We start from the raw sequence: 18,485 nt of genomic DNA, 5'->3' as shown, positions 1-18,485 counted from the left end.
TTCTGTGCCCCGACGCAAAAACGACGGGGTGTTATAAATAGTAGTAGTTACTACTTAATTAGAATTTTGAAAAAAACCCCGACATAGTGAACCGATTTCCATGAAACATGGCTAAGAATACTCCCGATTAATTCAGCTTTCAAACAAAAAAAAAAAACAAATCAAAATCGGTTCATCCGTTCGAGAGCTACGATGCCACAGACAGACACACACACACACACAGACAGACAGACAGACACGTCAAACTTATAACACCTCGTCGTCGGGGGTTTTGCGTCGAGGGTTAAAAATAGAAGAGGCGAGCTGTGACGGGTAGTGATACGCTGATGGACGTATCTTATGTAAAAATTTTGCAATGGACAAACAACTATGTAAGTATGCGGCAAAACAGTCTATCAACACCTAGCGGTAACCACTGTCTAACCGTTCGTCGCTCAGCCGAGGGTTGACCGTAGCATTTGGTCGTTTAAAATAGACGCGTCGAGCGGCGGCGGGTAGTGATACAGTGATAACGCGTCGACGCCGACGCCTCCACCGTTGCCGCGAGTGACCGTGAAGTGTTTCTTGTTTGGATTTTTGTTGCATAGGTGAGTTTACGGGGAATTTTTTGAATTGATTTTTTTTGCGGAAATTGGTATAAAAAAATATTTTATAGATTTTGATATTTTTTATTATAAGTAATGATTTTGAAATAAACTACTTTGAGTTTATTTTATTTATTTTAATAATTTGTTAACGTTTTGTGAATAAAAATAAAAACGTATTAGAGTCGATAAATATTTAGGTTAAACGTTTATTAAAATGTGTATAATATAAAATATTTAATAATTTTAAATTCTAATTCACATAATAATAATTATATATTATTTAAATGACATTATATTCTAGAAGCTAACAAACTGCACTTTGGTAAATATAAATATTTAAAATGAAGGTAGTCTGATTTTTTGGCGGTTAATAACATGTGACTTCAAACATATTCATATGGAAATAACTAATTTTACTAAATTAATTAAACACCAGGTACCACTTACTGTTTTTTATTCTAAATGTAGTTTTACATATTATTTTGCTAATAAATTCGATTATGGATTAGCCTTTCTTGCCCATCGAATATGACACAAAAAAAATACATTTTCTATTTATTTAACTCCTTAGCTTCCCATGAGGTGCATATAACTATTATAAAATGTATTAATAAAAATTAAAATAATATTATAATATAGTTATGGAATCAACCTGTATGAGCAATAATTGGCTTGAAATAAATTTAGATTTTTTTATTTTTTATTAATAACTATGTATATTTTTATTTCTAGGCCCACGAATTATGTATCATATTTTACTTATACATATTTATACATATATATATATATATATATATATATATATATATATATATATATATATATTATTATTATCATCTTCCTTGGGTTGCTCAAACGTATTGATTGAGTATTGACATGGCTCATGGAAATTTAATTTATGAATACCTACATTTAAATAAGGTTTAAATTTAGTCAATAAACCCATTATTTATAAGGTGAAGAAGTTACGAGACCTTGCCGTTTAGGAATTTGCCGGCGCCGGGGACATTTTTCACATTTAATTACTGTTTCGTTATTTATTAGTTTTATTAATTAGTTATATAATTGCTAAGGTCGCTTCCGCAAGTAGCTAGTGAAACAGAAATTGAGAAACAAACAAATAATTTCTTTATTTCTTGTTATAAATGCTACTTTTTATTCCATACTCTTATTTCATATATTTTGGTAATGTTAATTATTTAAAATGACTAACAGTGATTTGAATTATTAACAGAGCTTAAAAAAAGGTTAACTGGAAGAGATCCCTCAAAGGGATAAGTTCGCCTTTGTACTTCACATCTCAATGTATGCTATTTTTTTAATGTGTTTTTGTACAATAAAGAGTTACTACTACTACTACTACTACTAATACATGCATACATGTGTATGTGCATAGAAAATAATGCAGTCACTAACTCTTTATATACCTACAACCTACATATTTTATAACTGAAAAGTAAGGTTCAAAATTGCATATTTACGTAGGTATAGACAGATACTTTTAAAAATGCATTCAAAATTTTCTGGAGTCTGCTATTGCTAAATTTTACAAAAAACAATGTCTTATGAATAAAAGGTGAAGGTACGGGGCTCTTGGTAATGTTAAACGGACAAGGGGCAAATGCCATTATAAAACATCATTATTACATCAGGTGTGTGTATTTTTTACCAAATATTACCTTAAAGTTTTGCCTCAGTAAGTAGTTACTGCCCTAAGTTAGTTCTCGAGTATTGAATATAGGTAAATCCATACGAATATTATAAATGGGAAAGTGTGTGTGTCTGTTTGTTTGTCCGTCTTTCACGGCAGCTGCCGGTGATTAAGGCTACCAGAGCTCAACGAGGGTGTGGTGTGCTGGTGAAAGGAGGACTTACGGAAATAATTTGTTCCGTCTATTGTCCTTTGAGTCGCCGGCAACCCAAACCCTCCTTAGAACTTGTACACTCTTTTTTGCTGTGTACTTAAATACAGAAAAAAGTAGTGTAAGTAAAAGTTTCTAATGGGTTGGCAACGCGCACGTGACACTCCTTGAGTTGCAGGCGTCCATAGGTTACGGTGACCGCTTTCCATCAGGCGGACCGTATGCTTGTTTGCCACCGATGTAATATAAAAAATAATAATAAGAAGAATTTGGTAGTAACTTTTTAGGCATTATTTTATGTCCTCCGCAGAACTATCTTTATACACAAGGAGCTCAATGAAAACTTATTTCCATCTCAAACTTTAAGTGGGTAGGTAATTTTAACTAAATTTAAAGTGTTTAGAAAGCGACACGATACCAAACTTGGGAATCCCTTCATCAAAATCGAACGGTTTAGTATGTATGTAGTACACATGAGAATTTCCGGAAAAAGTTGGGTCCTAATCTGAGTTTAAATTTAAAAAGTCAACATATACCTAAGTGTACCTAAGTATGTAGTTAAAATTCATCGTCATTTTAGTTAAGACCGCCTTCGGCTTCGGGCTTTAATCCTTACTCGCTCGGAAAGCCTAGTTACCGCCTTGTCTAACTCAGCTTCCTATGAAATGAGAGTTATAAATGTAATAATGTATAAAATTGCACACGGCCTAACCCTAAACTTTGGCCCTAGGGTGATTTCAGAAAGGCGTATTTTGTAGATTAGGCGCGTCATATTCTTTGTGGATATCCCTAATTCCCTATGTTTTTAACGAGCTTTCACACGCATTATTTTCCCTGCATTTAAATCGTAGGTATAAAACGATATATTTTTTTTAATCTTTATTTATTTAGGAGCTTTTGTCTTTTTGACATGGCCATGGCTCCATCGTTTCAAAAACAGTTGTTAATCATCAGATTTTAGACATAGATTTATTGTATTTAGAAGCCCCTATACTTGTGTATCTACTGGCGGCACTCCACTAAACTACACAAGTACAAGGTTGCGTCAGATGTAGGGTTGTTCAGAATACTCTGAACGATCATCTGAAACAGCTTTTTTTAAAGAATTGCATTATAACACGTGGATAAGATTATGTTTTCGCATTAGCCAAAATATTACATAACGATAGCATTGACCCTGACCGCGGCCGGTACCTTGGTTCGATTCCGCCGGTGCCTATTGCTTATGCAAGCTGCTCTTTCCTGGTTCAGAAGGAAACTAATGTTTATAATAAATATGTTTTGGCAAAATATGAGTTATGCGCCGGCTGGGCCTTGGGCTAAGGCCAAATTTGGGAATATTTTTTTAAAAGCTGTATAACGTAAATAAGCTATGGAGTGATATTAGCATTTAGGTTTATATATTAATTTATTTATTTTTTAGGATTGATCTTACTGTTTTTTTAATAACTAAATAAAATAAAATAAATCTAACCTAACCATTACATTTCAAATCTAGACGACGAGTGTAATTAAAACCGCATGTCATACAATATGTATAATAAATGCAATATAATGTCAAATTATAGAAAATAATGAAATTTTAAGAAAAATAATTAATTTAAATAGATGAAATATTATGTATTCGATATTTTCATCATTATTTGGCTGCATTAACATTAATTCAGAATAAACTTATCACATTATAAAATAGTATCGAAGCAATGACATAACAAATTAAGGTACACAACAAACCTAATTATTGTGCAAATATATATTACCTATTAGTTATTTTTTACGTGCCCATTCTATTGTACTCGTAATACAACATTGTGTATATCGCATTGCTAGAGGTTGTTTACCTTTTTTCAGTATTTAGGGGTATTAATACTGGCTGGTTACATGGACGATTATTTTTTCCGCTACTAGTTTGACGTTGTTTGTCAGTTCAATCTTAATGTTTATCATAAGTCATAACAAATTCAACTCTTACCTAATTACAACCTTGTCATTTTGAATATTGAGTTTATTTGCTTACTGCGATTACCTGTCCAATTTGAAGTTTACTGTGACAAAGCTTTAAAGTGTTTTACAGTGACATCTTAGCTGTCTATTGGTAAACCTTATGTCGTTGCAGTAACGTACACAAATAAATAGTCTTATGGTTTATGATGGTAGTTAGCAATTATTTTATTGAGTGTAGAGCTAAAAGTCAAGTAGAGCTGTACAGAAAATTAAAAATTCAATTTAAAAAAAAGTAACGATCAGATTAAAAGGTGTAAAATATAATAAACAAGGGAAATAAAAAAACACACAATGAACCAGGAAGATATATTAGGGTGCAAATATACTTTTTTTTAAATAAATGCGTCACTTCATATTTGCCACGAGATAAGTTTTATGACGTCTTAAACATATTATACAAATATCCGTTAGTTTTCGCGGTAACTCGCTAATTTTACTACAGGAAAATAAGTAGTTTTCTTAACGTAATTATTTTGGTGATTTAGGATTTAGGTAACTCATTGTTCACTGACATACATAAATTCAGGGGGCCGAATTACACATAGGCAATATTGAAATCACATACTAACGTTATAAACGAAAATTCTCTTTGGGTAGGCGGTACTTTAGGGTAGTTTAGTACTGTAAAGATCGTTATCAGCGTGCTGTATTGGTGGCAGAGTATGGTTGGCAAAAAAACAAATACACAAGTATTTAAAACACTACATATACTTAACAAATTATGAAATATATACATATTTATAATTACTTAGTCAAATTACATTGAATAAATAACTAAAATTTGTTCAACATATTTGGCTGTCAGTCGTTTACGTCGATTAGAAAAAATCCATTTTAAATAACTAAATGACCTTTCTACGTTGACAGAAGTTACAAGAAGGTTGTTATAAAATCTAGGTATTGTGTCATATCCATACTGTGAATGAAGATACTGGGATTATTCGTGCACTTTATTACACTCCTCCGTGCTCGTCTTACTTCGTGCACTACTTTTGACTTGAACTCACCTTGAACTACTTGAATAACAATTCTAGATAATTAGTCGTATCTAGAGTGCATTTGATTATTTGGATTTAAATAATATAATTATATGTCGCGTAATGTATTTTTATGGCATACATAATTGTCATTTGACGTATATTGTTTTAAAATATAGGTGTAATCCTAAGAAGGTAAGTATTTATTTTGTAGTTAAGAACAAAGTGAATATTTAAATGTGTTTGTTTTTTTTTGCCAACCGTACCACTTGCCACGAAAAGTGCACCCTGATAACGATCTTTATAATACACAATAATGTCTTGATTCATATATATATTTTTACAAACGAATCGAATCAATATGATAAAAGACAAATGACTTTGACTAATGGGAGTAGCTAGGGAGGATACAAATATACTTAAAATAAATGTAATTACCTACATAGTTACAATAATTGGTATGAAATAAATTTAATTATGTTTGGTGTAGTAAGTATTTGAATAGGATTTAAAAATTAAAAGTTAATGATTTTCGAGATGACTATATGACTAACCTTAACCTGTCAATAAGCAGCCTTGCCGACGTGACGGATATGTAAGCGATGCACGTTCTCTGAAGTGCATCACGGTGCAGCAGCGCCCTTTGCACGTCTTAGTTTATAAGGATGCATGCTAACGAAATATTGGATGAATTTATGTAACATAATCTTTTTCTTCTTATCGTGTCGACGTTCCTTTCTTTTTATACAGCAGATGCCCAATAGGCAGCAGCATTTATGAGCGCAAATGTACCTACTTTCTTTGTAATTTTCTCCGACCGTTCTTAGTCTGGGATCGGTCTGAAAACCAGCGCCGGGCATCTTGTCCCGGCACTCGCTGAGACCGAAACCCTTTGCCCAATACAAAAAAAAAATATCTCTTTACTCACTATAATAATAGATATAACTCATCTGTAATAGTTTTTAATAATTGCATGTATTTTGTTGTAACGGTATGTATAAGGCAATAAACCTTTCTTATTCTTATTCTTATTCATTAACAGCCCTGGCTGTTGCGTCTCTCATAATTAATTAATATAATTAATTTTACTAATACTATTATTTAATTAACCTTTCAACCATCGCAGTTCCATAAATCGGTCATACAAAGAGCGCACGTTAAAGGCCGTCGGCATTTCTCCGAAGTCTGACAAATAGAACAAATTTTAGTATTTAACTTGGTTTTACAGGCGACCACACGAAAATTCTGAGCGGTTAAAATGTAAAACACATAAAACATTGGCTTTAGATAAAATTTAATGAAAATACGATAAGGGCTTTCAATTCTGAAAAGAAGACTCGAATTGTGGCTGGGTCGCCATGTACGGACGACATTAATAAAACAACAGGTTCTATAAAGATTATCATATATTCTGAATCGAAAAGCCAAGATAAAGCTAAAGCAATGCTTATCTCTTACATTACATACTACCAAAGACATATATAACTCCGTATAGACCGATAAAGTCTAAGAAAAAACGTACCTCAGTACCATATTACAGAAAAAGGTACGGTGGCCTAGATGGCATTACACCTTTGGGGTACGCTCAGCTAGATGGCGCTAATATTAATATTTGACACTTTAAAACATATTAAGCTAAGAATATGGGCCAAATTGTCAAAACTGAGGTTCAAAAGTTTCAAGCCTGTGTCAAGAGATGGCAGTCTATGCACTGTGATTACACATTTTACTTTGACAGTAACTCTCTATAATACTAGATCCTCTTTGATACTACACAACAAACATGCATTTAAAATTAAAAACATCCACTGTTAATAAGGGTCTTAGTATAAACAAACATTTGTAGATAATATAAATGAATAGACATTAACTATGAATATGTAGGTATGAATTTACTGATTAATATGAAATAAACAAGTCTCAATCTGTACCCTATTTGTCAAGTTCATGGCTCGTGGCTTGAATATTCAAACATATTAAAGTTCTATATGATTAACAACTCAATGCATGTCCACACTTTTTTTATAAAGTATTTTACTTCGTGATGAATACAAAAATGCATTAAATTCGACTGTGTATTTTTAATGAGGTGTTATATTCTGCTAAACAGATACAAATAATATGCATAATTTGTTGACAAAGTCATTTCGTCACTACTTTTAAAAAATCTCGTATCTCACGCTGTTCCTCAAAGTTAAAACGCAGTAAGTCTATATGCATTCCATACATACTTACTACAATTTTCTTTTCATTGACAGACGAAGATACAAGTTTTTTAAAAGTAGTGACGATTTGTCGCTTATCGAGTGACATGCTGGCAGTAGCCTCAACATAAGTCAACACAGGGTCAAAACTGACTATGACATATGTCTGCGCTGCGTATTATTCTCTACACATCTTGCTCTTTCATATGTATAATGAGCGAGATGTATAGAAAGTAGGTTAATCGCTTGTGAGTGGATATGCTACTTTGTTAAATAAAATTAAAATACCTACCAAAGATAACAAACCCAAGGGTTATTTGACGTCATGTCATGATTCAATTTTTTTCAGATCATAAATTACTAAGTCCTGTAATATAATATATGCATTTTTCCACCATGATAATATTTTTTCACCACACCAACTGTAATCACATACAAATTTTAACTCGATGTCTTAACCTGGCTGCTAGATGTTATCTATAAATGATGATTTTGAATCATAAATATTGAATAAATTGATGGATTTCATTTATTTTGATGTTTTATAGTCAGTATTTTGTTCGTGTTGGTGTGGTGAAAAATTTTGTGTTTCAAACCCCGACGCAAAAACGACGCTTGCTCGGGTATCAATATTGTGTTATAAGTTTGACGTATCTATCGTCTGTCTGAACAGGCATCTTCTGGGCGATCTCGTCTGTGTGTCAAGAGTAAGTTTATAATAATAATAAAAAAAAAACTATTAAACCCCGTGTGTGGACATCATATCTATCTGCTCCCCGAACGGATGAACCGATTTAGATTTTTGTTTGAAAGCTGAGTTAGTCTGGAGTGTTCTTAGCTATGTTTCATGAAAATCGGTCCACTATGTCGCGGTCGGGGGTTTTTTCAAAATTTTAATTTTGTTGTTAGGTTATGACCAGAGATCGGATTTTTGTGCGTCATCTCATACTAAAAGTCATTAAAATGACGTAAGTCACTAAGAATGTCGCAAATCCGTCCGATCTCTGGTTATGACAGATGATCAGCTGGACTAGAAACATTCGTATCATTTTCATAAATTATGTAGCATTGTACTAATTGACGATCGAGTTGAGTATCAACATCCATGGTGTCTTCTTGTCGCACTTAAGATTCGCCGACGATATTGTTTTGTTTGCCGAGTCCCTGGATGATCTCCAAAGCATGCTTCAAGGTCTATTCCATGCTTCTTTAAAGGTAGGTCTCAAGATGAATATGTCCAAGACCAAGGTTATGTCGAACATCACTGGAGATTCGAATCCTACTATAACGGTTGGAGCCGAAAATCTGGAGATGGTTAAACAATACGTTTATCTTGGACATATTCTATCTTTTGATAAAGAACAAGACAAGGAGATATCCAGGAGAATCCAGCTAGGCTGGGCGGCATTCAACAAACTAGCGGACATCCTTAAGTCAAATAATGTTCCACAATGCCTGAAGACTCGTCTCTTCAACCAGTGTGTCCTGCCCACCATGACATATGGTGCCGAGACATGGACGCTCACTAAAAAAGCTGTGCATAAGATACGGGTAGCACAGAGAGCGGAGTTGAGTAGCTTATCTAGTATATATAGTAGTCTGTTTCAGTACTTCATGAGAGTGAACAGGATGACATATGGTTACTTAGATCCTTCCTTCCGTCTATATTTTTCTCTGTCTATAGCCGATACGTAAGGCAAGACGAGACATAAGTGTAACATAAGTCATAACATCCAGAGAGATACGCATTGCAGAGATTTAGGCAACCATGCGCCAACTGGGTCACCGAAACCGTATTTATTCCGATAACCAAATTAGTTTAAAGTAGAACTTTCTAATAATAGCTGATAATAATGTTTTGTTGGCCTATTTATTAATGAGATTTACCAATAAAAATTACTTAATAATAATATCTGTGTCCATTTTGTAAGAATTATCAATATGGTGATGTGTAAGTAGTACATGTTGACAAACACGTAGATTTTGTGTAATACGAAAGTCCGGAGTATCTGTCTCAGCAGCGGCTGGTCCATACAAGCCGATTCTCACCGGCTTGCCTAAAATGGTTTACTAGTAAAGTACCTAATGTTAAGGTAGGTTTCTTTTTGCTCAGTGTTGCCTAGCAGAAATTTTCACCAGCCGCCACTGGTCTGTCTAGAAAACGATGGCCAAACTTTTTTTACATCAAAAAAGCAATTTTTCTACACTGCTAGTCTATATTTTAAAGGACGGCCGGATGTAGCCTTTCCGGTCTAGAATAAAAAAAAACATATAGAAATGACGAGTACATTTGTTTCCACCCAAAGCTCGGCCACACATGCGCGTTTTGAGAGCGTAGGCCGAGAGTTAGCGGATCGCAATGATTGCGGTGCGCCGGACGAACGATGGCGTTGCGCCCAGCGTACGCCGGCGGGAACTAACGCGCACGGATTGCGAGCGGAATGCGCGCACATTCAGCGCGCTTTACACTCCACTGACGCTACGCTTTCAAAACGCTTTATGTGTGGCGGAGGCTTAAAGGCCACCCACCATACATTCATGTCACCTTTAAGTTAATCACTCAATTAAATCATGCTTATTTAAAGACACAGAACTCTATTCTAAATAATGATTCTCAGAAATTGCATGGACCATATTTTTTATAAACCGTGTTTCGAAAAAAAAAATGGTTCATACCGTGTAGTGAATACGCACCCTTAGTACATAAGGTTACCGTTTCATTGATGTGTTAATTGTGACTTATTGCATAATTTACTATTTATTTGCCATGAACTCTTGAATGAAATGTTAGGTTACTGCTAAATACCTATACCAGGGGGGTTACCATGACGTGCTAAAGCCGTTCAGTTTAGGTTGAGAGAGAGGGACGGAGCTATGTAACTGCTATCTATCTCAACCTAAACTGAACGTCTTTAGTACGTCATGGTAACCCCCCAGTACTCTAACCAAACTCTAACCCAGTCAAAGCGGTCGACCTCAATGTACTAAACACTATTTAGCAAATGGATAATTAATTATTCATTAAAAAAAAATATTTTCTTAAAGCTAGATTAATGTATTTTTGAAGTAATTAGCGTTGTCTTTGAAACTAAATGTGTACTGAAGATAACTTAGATTAAACTCTAACGGTACGTAAATAAGAACTTACATAAAAAAAAACAAAAAATGCATTTATTTATCGCAATTTTATTATTTAAGGCTTGTAATTACAAAAAAGCTTAACTACACATCAATTTATTGTACATACAGATACTTAGGATTTTGAGGCAATGTACAAATTTATTCAGTTTTAAACCTCATACACACTCAAATACATTTTTTTTTCTTTTATAGGTTATTACAAAAAAGTAAGAATCAGACGGATCTGTCTATCCACTGCTAAAAACGTCATCAAAAGCCAGTTAAGTCCACACCGTGGATGATTGTATCAAAAATATGCAATTTAAATTTTATGGCTAATCTAAAACAACACTATTTAGCAAGTTACCCATGAGACAAGACACGTGTAAGCGAACACGTCATCAGTTTTTTGGGGTCCCACAGTCAAAAAAATAGGACCTTCTTTTTCTTACCCTTATCCTTGTCTTCCTATTTCATTCTTCTCTATATTTCGTCATCTCAGCACTAACTTCTTTCTTTCTTATATCTTCTTATACGAGTAGGTACACCAACCATCTATCGTTGTCCAAAAAACTAGGACCTTATAGCTGTTTGATATGGCCTTAGGACTTTATCTTATATTTATAGTACCTATACCTGTCGTCGTCATCTGCCCCTCTAGCACAACTTGCACTGTCGCGCGCGAGTCCATACTTGAAGTCGCGTTTGATGTATGGACTCGCGCGCGACAAGCCAAGTTGTGCTAAAGGGTCTGTTCCGTTCGTGGTTTACCTAAAGTTGTATAATTTTCATGGATTTTTTGAATCAACCATCAAAAAAATTGTAATAGTAATTTGTACAAGCAAGATAGTAAAGTTGATATCTGAATCGAGTGACAAATTTGAGTTGCAAGGAAGCGAAAGATTCTAATTTTTGGAGTAGTGAGGGACTCAAAAGTCCTGAAATGTAAATATTTTCTCAAACATGCAATGAAATATTGTCTTTACGTTCTATATAATGGACTCCTCGGAAGTATCGCTTTTTGAGCGCAACAACTCGAGAGGCCTGAAAAGATATTTCATACTACTTTTCAGGCCTAGGCCTCGGTACGCCCGCGATTCGGAACTCGCGAAACGAAAACGGATACGCACCATACACAGCCACAATGGAACATATAATACCTACCTTATAGTTTTGAGTAGTATTTTAAGTAGACAGAAATTTCATATGAAAATCTATTTGACATCAAACTTGATCTCATTTCATCACAAAGCCGTTTACCGGAATAAGGTTTTCCCCGTATTCCATAAAATATATAAAAAATAAAATTCGGTTATTGTAAGTAGTTATTGAATGCGCAAAAAAATATGTTTGTTAAGAACAATAGATTGTACCGTTTAGTTAACATGTTGGTGACATGATTTGTTATGTTTTGTATTTTGGGAAATACGTCATTTGTACTTAACTACGTAAATGTGAAACACCTGATGTGCTACTTTAAAAAAAGTAATAAACAAAAAATACGCATTATAAATTTCAATGTTTTTCAGTTCAGTATTCAGAGTTTGAAAAAATAGTATTGATCCGAGTGAGACCATATTCGGTATAGTGCTACATCCAATTTTGAAAACGTAGAAATAATCTTTAAAAAAAAATTGGTTGAAGTCGGATAACCTTCCATGCAAAGGTCAAACATTACATTACTTTTTTAAAAGAATCCTTTAGATAATTTTTGAAAATAATACATATCCTTTAATGGGATCCGTGAACGGGGAAACTAATTTGTCACAAATTAAACTTGATGTACCTACAAAAAAAAAATAGGTAGGTACTCGTACATCGCTCTCAAAACCGATGAAAATTCTACAAGATGTCGACTGATAAAGTGATTGAACTAAACTAGGTCATATGTAGGTAACTAGGTATCAATATCTTATATTTACCTATCTATAGATACCTGTCTCATTCACATTGACGAGCAAATTGGTCAAATATATACTTGAATGCAACGTGAATACGAACTAAGGCACACGGTTTCGTGAACGATATGTTCTAAAATGAACAAATTCGGCTGTCTTTTGCGGACGTTGTCCCGTAGCCGTTTGGTCTTATCTATCGTTGGAATAGAATGGCCACAACGGGCCTAGCCAAGATGATAAATAAATAACTAGATATTATCAGACATTTTTTACACAGATTGACTTAGCCCCACGGTAAGCTCAAGAAGGCTATAGTATCGTGGGTATTCAGACAACAATATATATAATATACAAATACATTTATACATAGGAAACATCCATGACTCAGGAACAAATATCCTGTGCTAACATCACACAAATAAATGCCCTTACCGGGATTCGAACCCGGGACCGCGGCTTAGCAGGCAGGGTCACTACCCGTTAGGCCAGACCTGTCGTCATATATATTACTAGCGACCCGCTCCGGCTTCGAACTTGTACTATACCTAAATGTAAACCTCTAGAATCACTCTATCTATTTACAACAAACCGCATCAAAATCCGTTGCGTAGTTTTAAAGATTTAAGCATACATAAGGACATAGGGACAGAGAAAGCGACTTTGTTTTATACTATGTAGTGATTGGTCAGTGATATAACTAAGTTCAAAATAAAATTTGAATTTATCGGAATGATAATCTATAGGTACTTAGGTATAAGCTTCAATGAGGGCTACTGCATTTTGTTTCGCTACTAAGGACGCTACTTAAGATAAATGTAGGTACCCCTACGGTTTAATTTATAACCCGTATAATGCTTAATTAATACACACTGTATAAGCAGAAAATAAGTAATCAAGAGATGTTATATTTTCTCAGAAGGTTATCACTTTTGAACTACAATAATAAAAGTGATCTCTTTTGTTTTGTCGCGTTGAATAATTTTATTGAGCGAGTATACTTATGAATGAATTACGATGTTTATTTTATTGTAACTATCAACTTCCTTTTTTTGTATCACTGTAAAATTGGGTTAATAGTTATTTGTTTTACAAGGAGCAAAATTATATATTTTACGGCGAAGGCGTTTATTGAATCTTAAGTGAGGAGTCTATGCTGAGTTGCATCCTGAGCATATTATGCGAGGCGTGCGGTGGAAATTGTGAGGAAAACATTATTTAACGCAAAATGTTGTATCACAATTAATATAAAAGTTCGACCTGTGTGTGTTTTTAAAAAATGTGTACAAAACGCGAGAACTTAAAGTGTAATATAAAAGTGGCACTTTGTTCGTAGTTGGCACGCAATTGTCCTTTTAAAAAAAATGCAACAATAAACAACGTAAACTGTACTTTTATGTATTTCTACTTTTTGGTGGTTTAGTGGTCTCTCCGTAGGTGGGCATTTTCAGAATTTAGGTTCCCCCAATTAGCATAAGTCGTTAACAAAAATTAACTCGCTGTCAGTTTTGTGACGACCACTAAGCATAAAATATGTATAAAAATTTACTTTTTTCACATTCTGAATGTAGATTATCGCTTAAAATTGATGTAACTAACACAAAACAATATTTTTATTGAAATTTCATGCTTAATTATCATCACAAAACTGACAGTGAGTTAAGTTTTGTTAACAACTTACGCTAAGCAATTGGGGGGTCCCAAATTCTGAAAACCATATCTCATAGGTAAGCGTGCTCCACCGTAGACCGCATCATCACTTACCATCAGGTGTGATCGTGATCAAAAGTCTACCTATCTATACTAAAAAAAAAAAAATTCCCAGGTACTTTTGACAAACTGTGAAATACGTTTTTTACTTTAGCTTAGGCTTAGTACGATTTGATGTAAGTACAAATCAAGACATATAGAATATTCTAGAGCAGCTAAGAAGATACCTACACCATGATAGTGAATTGTTGACGGTCGTGATATAACGGGTCAACTGATAACTATTTAGTACATGGCCCTTCATGTTTACACATCCGTGTATCATGTCAGTGTAAACACATGTTCAATTAAAAATTCACAAATACAATCAATAGGCTAGTTTCCTATACTTAAAATGAAATATTTTATGCAGTGCACGAAATAAAACACCATCTAAGTAGAAGAAAAATGTGGACAGTAGTTATGTTTAAACATAACTACCATTTAATAAGTCAAAGAGAAATATATAAAGTAAATGAATTGACCGTGATGTCACTCCTCAGTATTTCATAGTAATTTTCTTTTCTCAAACATGGTATGAAATATTGATGTTATGTGTCTTATAATTGGCAGCGAAGTATGACGTTGCAGGTGCGGCTAGGACGATTGATAGATAATGGAATTTCATACAAACCTTGCAGGCCAAGGCCGGCAAAGTCCTCTTTTTTAATTTCCAAACACAGATAATTGTGACATAACATCCAGGTATTTAGCCAATTAAAAAAAACTATAAGGGGCTTTATAGACGTGTCGACTGCAACTGGTACGGGCCCTAGACAATATTTGATTTTGGGTGCGTTTTCATACAAAAAAAATTTTTTTCGTTTTTTTTTGAATTTTTTTTTAACTTTTTGTTTTTTTATAAGCGTATACGGGGTGTCAAAGGGGAACGAAAATTCGATTATTTTTGCGCTACGACGCACCGTTTAGGAGATACAGCCATCCAAAGTTACTATTTTCAGTAGACTTTATTTATTTCATACCATGTTTGAGAAAAGCACTATACATACCTCGGCGGGAAATGGGGTTGCCGGCCGAAGACATATAGACGGCCGAGCTAAGCGAGGCCGGATAGGTCTGAGGCGGGCAACCCCATTTCCCGCCGAGGTATGTATAGTGCTTTTCTCAAACATGGTATGAAATAAATAAAGTCCCTTTGTCCCGGCCTCTGTAGTAATGTACTAATGTATATAAGTATGTATTTATCTATTTAAGTATGTATATCGTCGCCTAGCACCCATAGTACAAGCTTTGCTTAGTTTGGGGCTAAGTTGATCTGTGTAAGGTGTCCCCAATATTTATTTATATTTATTTATTCCATATTAGCAAATCGTTTTGACAGTTCATAAAAAGAAGCTGATTTGACTATTAGGAAACTAGTCAATAATAGGGTTGGTATACTATTTGACATCTCTTTGCGCGCACACAGTACCTACATTGTACAGTCAGCACCAAAAGTAGCGGATCAAATAGCGCTCCAGAAGTTTTGTAACCACTATTTTGTAACCGCTAAACGTAAAGAGATGTGTCTGTACTATCAGCTGCAAAAGTGCATGGCGAATTTATCAATGAACTAGCTTTTTCCCGCGGCTTCGCCCGCGTAGTACCTAATCTATTTTCCCATACAAACTTTGGAACCCCATTTCACCCCCTTAGGAGGTGAATTTTGAAAAATCCTTCCTTAGTGCCAGCGGTTTCGATTCTGCGTTGAAATGTCAGTCAGTTTCTTCTTTTATATATTTAGATTCATTCATATTTTCTCCATGCACTTTTGCAGCTGATAGAAAAAAACCGGCCAAGAGCGTGTCGGGTCACGCTCAGTGTAGGGTTCCGTAGTTCTTCGTATTTTTCTCAAAAACTACTGAACCTATCAAGTTCAAAACAATTTTCCTAGAAAGTCTTTATAAAGTTCTAATTTTGTTATTTTTTTCATAAAAATATTTTAACTTTGTCATTTGTAACTGCGAACTGTACAGATTTATATATAGGTATTTAAAGAAGTTCTTCAGGATGTCAGATACTTTTGGTGCGTTGTTTCATCCGCTACCATTGATGCTGACATTGCTGACTGATGTTACGTACACACTATATGACTTGAATTTTGACAAATCTAAATAGACGAAGGGTTAGTGCCATACATAGTCGACCCTGTCAAAGTTTGGTTTTATAGGAAGTCCTATCAGTCCGATTCCCATCATGTGGGTCTTCGGCTAGTTTGCCGATTATCACGTAAAATACGTCTTTTTGTAATATTATTAATTTTGCAGTAATGTATCTACATAAATGAAGTTAAATGTGAAGTTAACAATACTTATTTGTTTCAGATATCATAAGTCAAAATGACGATTCAACACGTGCCTAGTAAAGGAAGGATATCTATAATAAAATTCCAGAATTTCACCATACAAAGAAGACGTAAGTGTTTTTTATACTTTTAAATGTAATAATTTTGAAATTAATTACCACAAATATTAACATAGTAGTAGGTATGAGTCATAGATCCCATACATTTTACTTTAGCGCTTTGCAATAATAAAGGTGAATAAGGTGAAAAATGTACTCATTTCTATGAAATCGACTGTACGGTTGGTGTGAAAAGTATTTTACTAAAATATCTAAGTAGGTACAAAAGTGCTAAGGTAGGTAGGTAAGAGCAAAGACTCTTACACCCAGAATGTAGAAAAATGCGAAAAATGAAAAAAAAAAAAAAAAAAAAAAACTAGGCGCGATGGGGTATCATTCTTTTATGGTACATTTCAACTCGCTGGTGCTAGTTGTGCTACTAAAACAAATCTAAATGGCACTCTAATCAATAGGAAGCCATAAAAAACTAAAAACTTGGCTACAGTCTCAAAGGCTCAAGGATTATTTATATCTAAGGGCACGGCAGTGCCCCCGCCAAGTCGAGCAAAAAATAGGATTTACAATCTTCATACTAAGAATCGTACCTCGATTTTTTTAGCGCCACCTATTAAATACTATCATAACTACACTGATGATGTCTACATTTTTTTTTTCAAAATATGTATTGACTTGACATCATGATTTTAAAATAAAGAAATATGTCATTTGTTCTTATAAAAAATAAAAACACGCAAAAATATTTGGGGAAAATACGATTTTGGCCACTTCCAGGCCTGGAACAGCGCTGTCTAGTTTTAAACCTAAAAGGCCCATGGGTGAATCAACTTTTTTTGCCTGTTATTACCATGGTTACGGTCCCCTGAGTCACGCTGGTTTTATGCAAAATTATGCTACTTAAACTATGCAAAGTTGCAAACAGGCATTTTTCTGGTGTTAACATGCCCTTTCCTTAATTTTGCCTTTGTCTGTTGTATTGGTTTTGACTGTCCCGTATTTTATGGTCCTTGGTGTCGCCAGTACCTTTTTTAATCGTTCGTCGTTTTGTTTTGTTACAGAGCCTGTCATACGATTAGTGTACGGTTTCCTCCTAGTGGTCATAGCGATCATTATGGTGATCATAGATCCCATAGAAATATTCACAGAATGGGTAAGTTCACTTATATATTAAATTATTCATATACGGTGTAACATGAGAGAACCGAAAGCTTTTAACTACGCATGTCGGAGGGCAAAATAAAGATAAAAGACGTCAAGCTAATTTCGCAAAAAAAATTTTTTATAAGTTTTTTTTTGATGTGTTTTTGCATAAAAAAGAAATGTTATTCGTAAAACTGGCACTTCAAATAAAAATTTACATTTTTTTTAAATACTCTTTTGCAATGAGTTACTAGTTATTTTTTGACATCTATCAACGAGGATAGTTAGATTATGTCCAATAACGGCATCATCGCCATCAAAATAGCGTTTTTCTTCTGAGAAATAATAATTAATTGTTATTTTTTTTAAATGCTTATAACCCTGAAAGTAGGTAAAATCCAGAAAAGTTTATAAATAACATTTTACTCTCCTAATATGATAAGGAATACGCTGATAATATTATTCGGCTTTCTTATACAGGGTGTAACATTAATGCTGGTGATCCATTTAAGAGCATAACCGGTATTGAATAGCGGTTACGAATACCACGTCCTTTTTTTAAAATAAACACCATGAAAATTAAAGG

At 34.1% G+C, this 18,485-nt stretch overlaps 1 protein-coding gene across 1 annotated transcript in view; it reads left to right on the top strand.

Annotated features, from left to right (window-relative positions):
* Nucleotides 1–456: 456 nt before the first annotated feature.
* Nucleotides 457–18,485, top strand: part of LOC125239726 (scavenger receptor class B member 1-like) — a 52,874-nt gene continuing 34,845 nt past the window's right edge. Inside the window, exons 1-3 of the mRNA XM_048147372.1 lie at nucleotides 457–587; nucleotides 16,723–16,813; nucleotides 17,818–17,909. Of these exons, the coding sequence (XP_048003329.1) occupies nucleotides 16,738–16,813; nucleotides 17,818–17,909 (168 nt within the window). The 5' untranslated portion in view covers nucleotides 457–587; nucleotides 16,723–16,737. The remainder of the gene's footprint in view (nucleotides 588–16,722; nucleotides 16,814–17,817; nucleotides 17,910–18,485) is intronic.

The sequence above is a fragment of the Leguminivora glycinivorella genome, chromosome 2 (assembly GCF_023078275.1).
Source record: "Leguminivora glycinivorella isolate SPB_JAAS2020 chromosome 2, LegGlyc_1.1, whole genome shotgun sequence".
Lineage (NCBI taxonomy): Eukaryota > Metazoa > Arthropoda > Insecta > Lepidoptera > Tortricidae > Leguminivora > Leguminivora glycinivorella.
The sequence above is the reverse complement of the archived record's forward strand: the minus strand, read 5'-3'. Positions and strand labels throughout refer to the sequence as shown.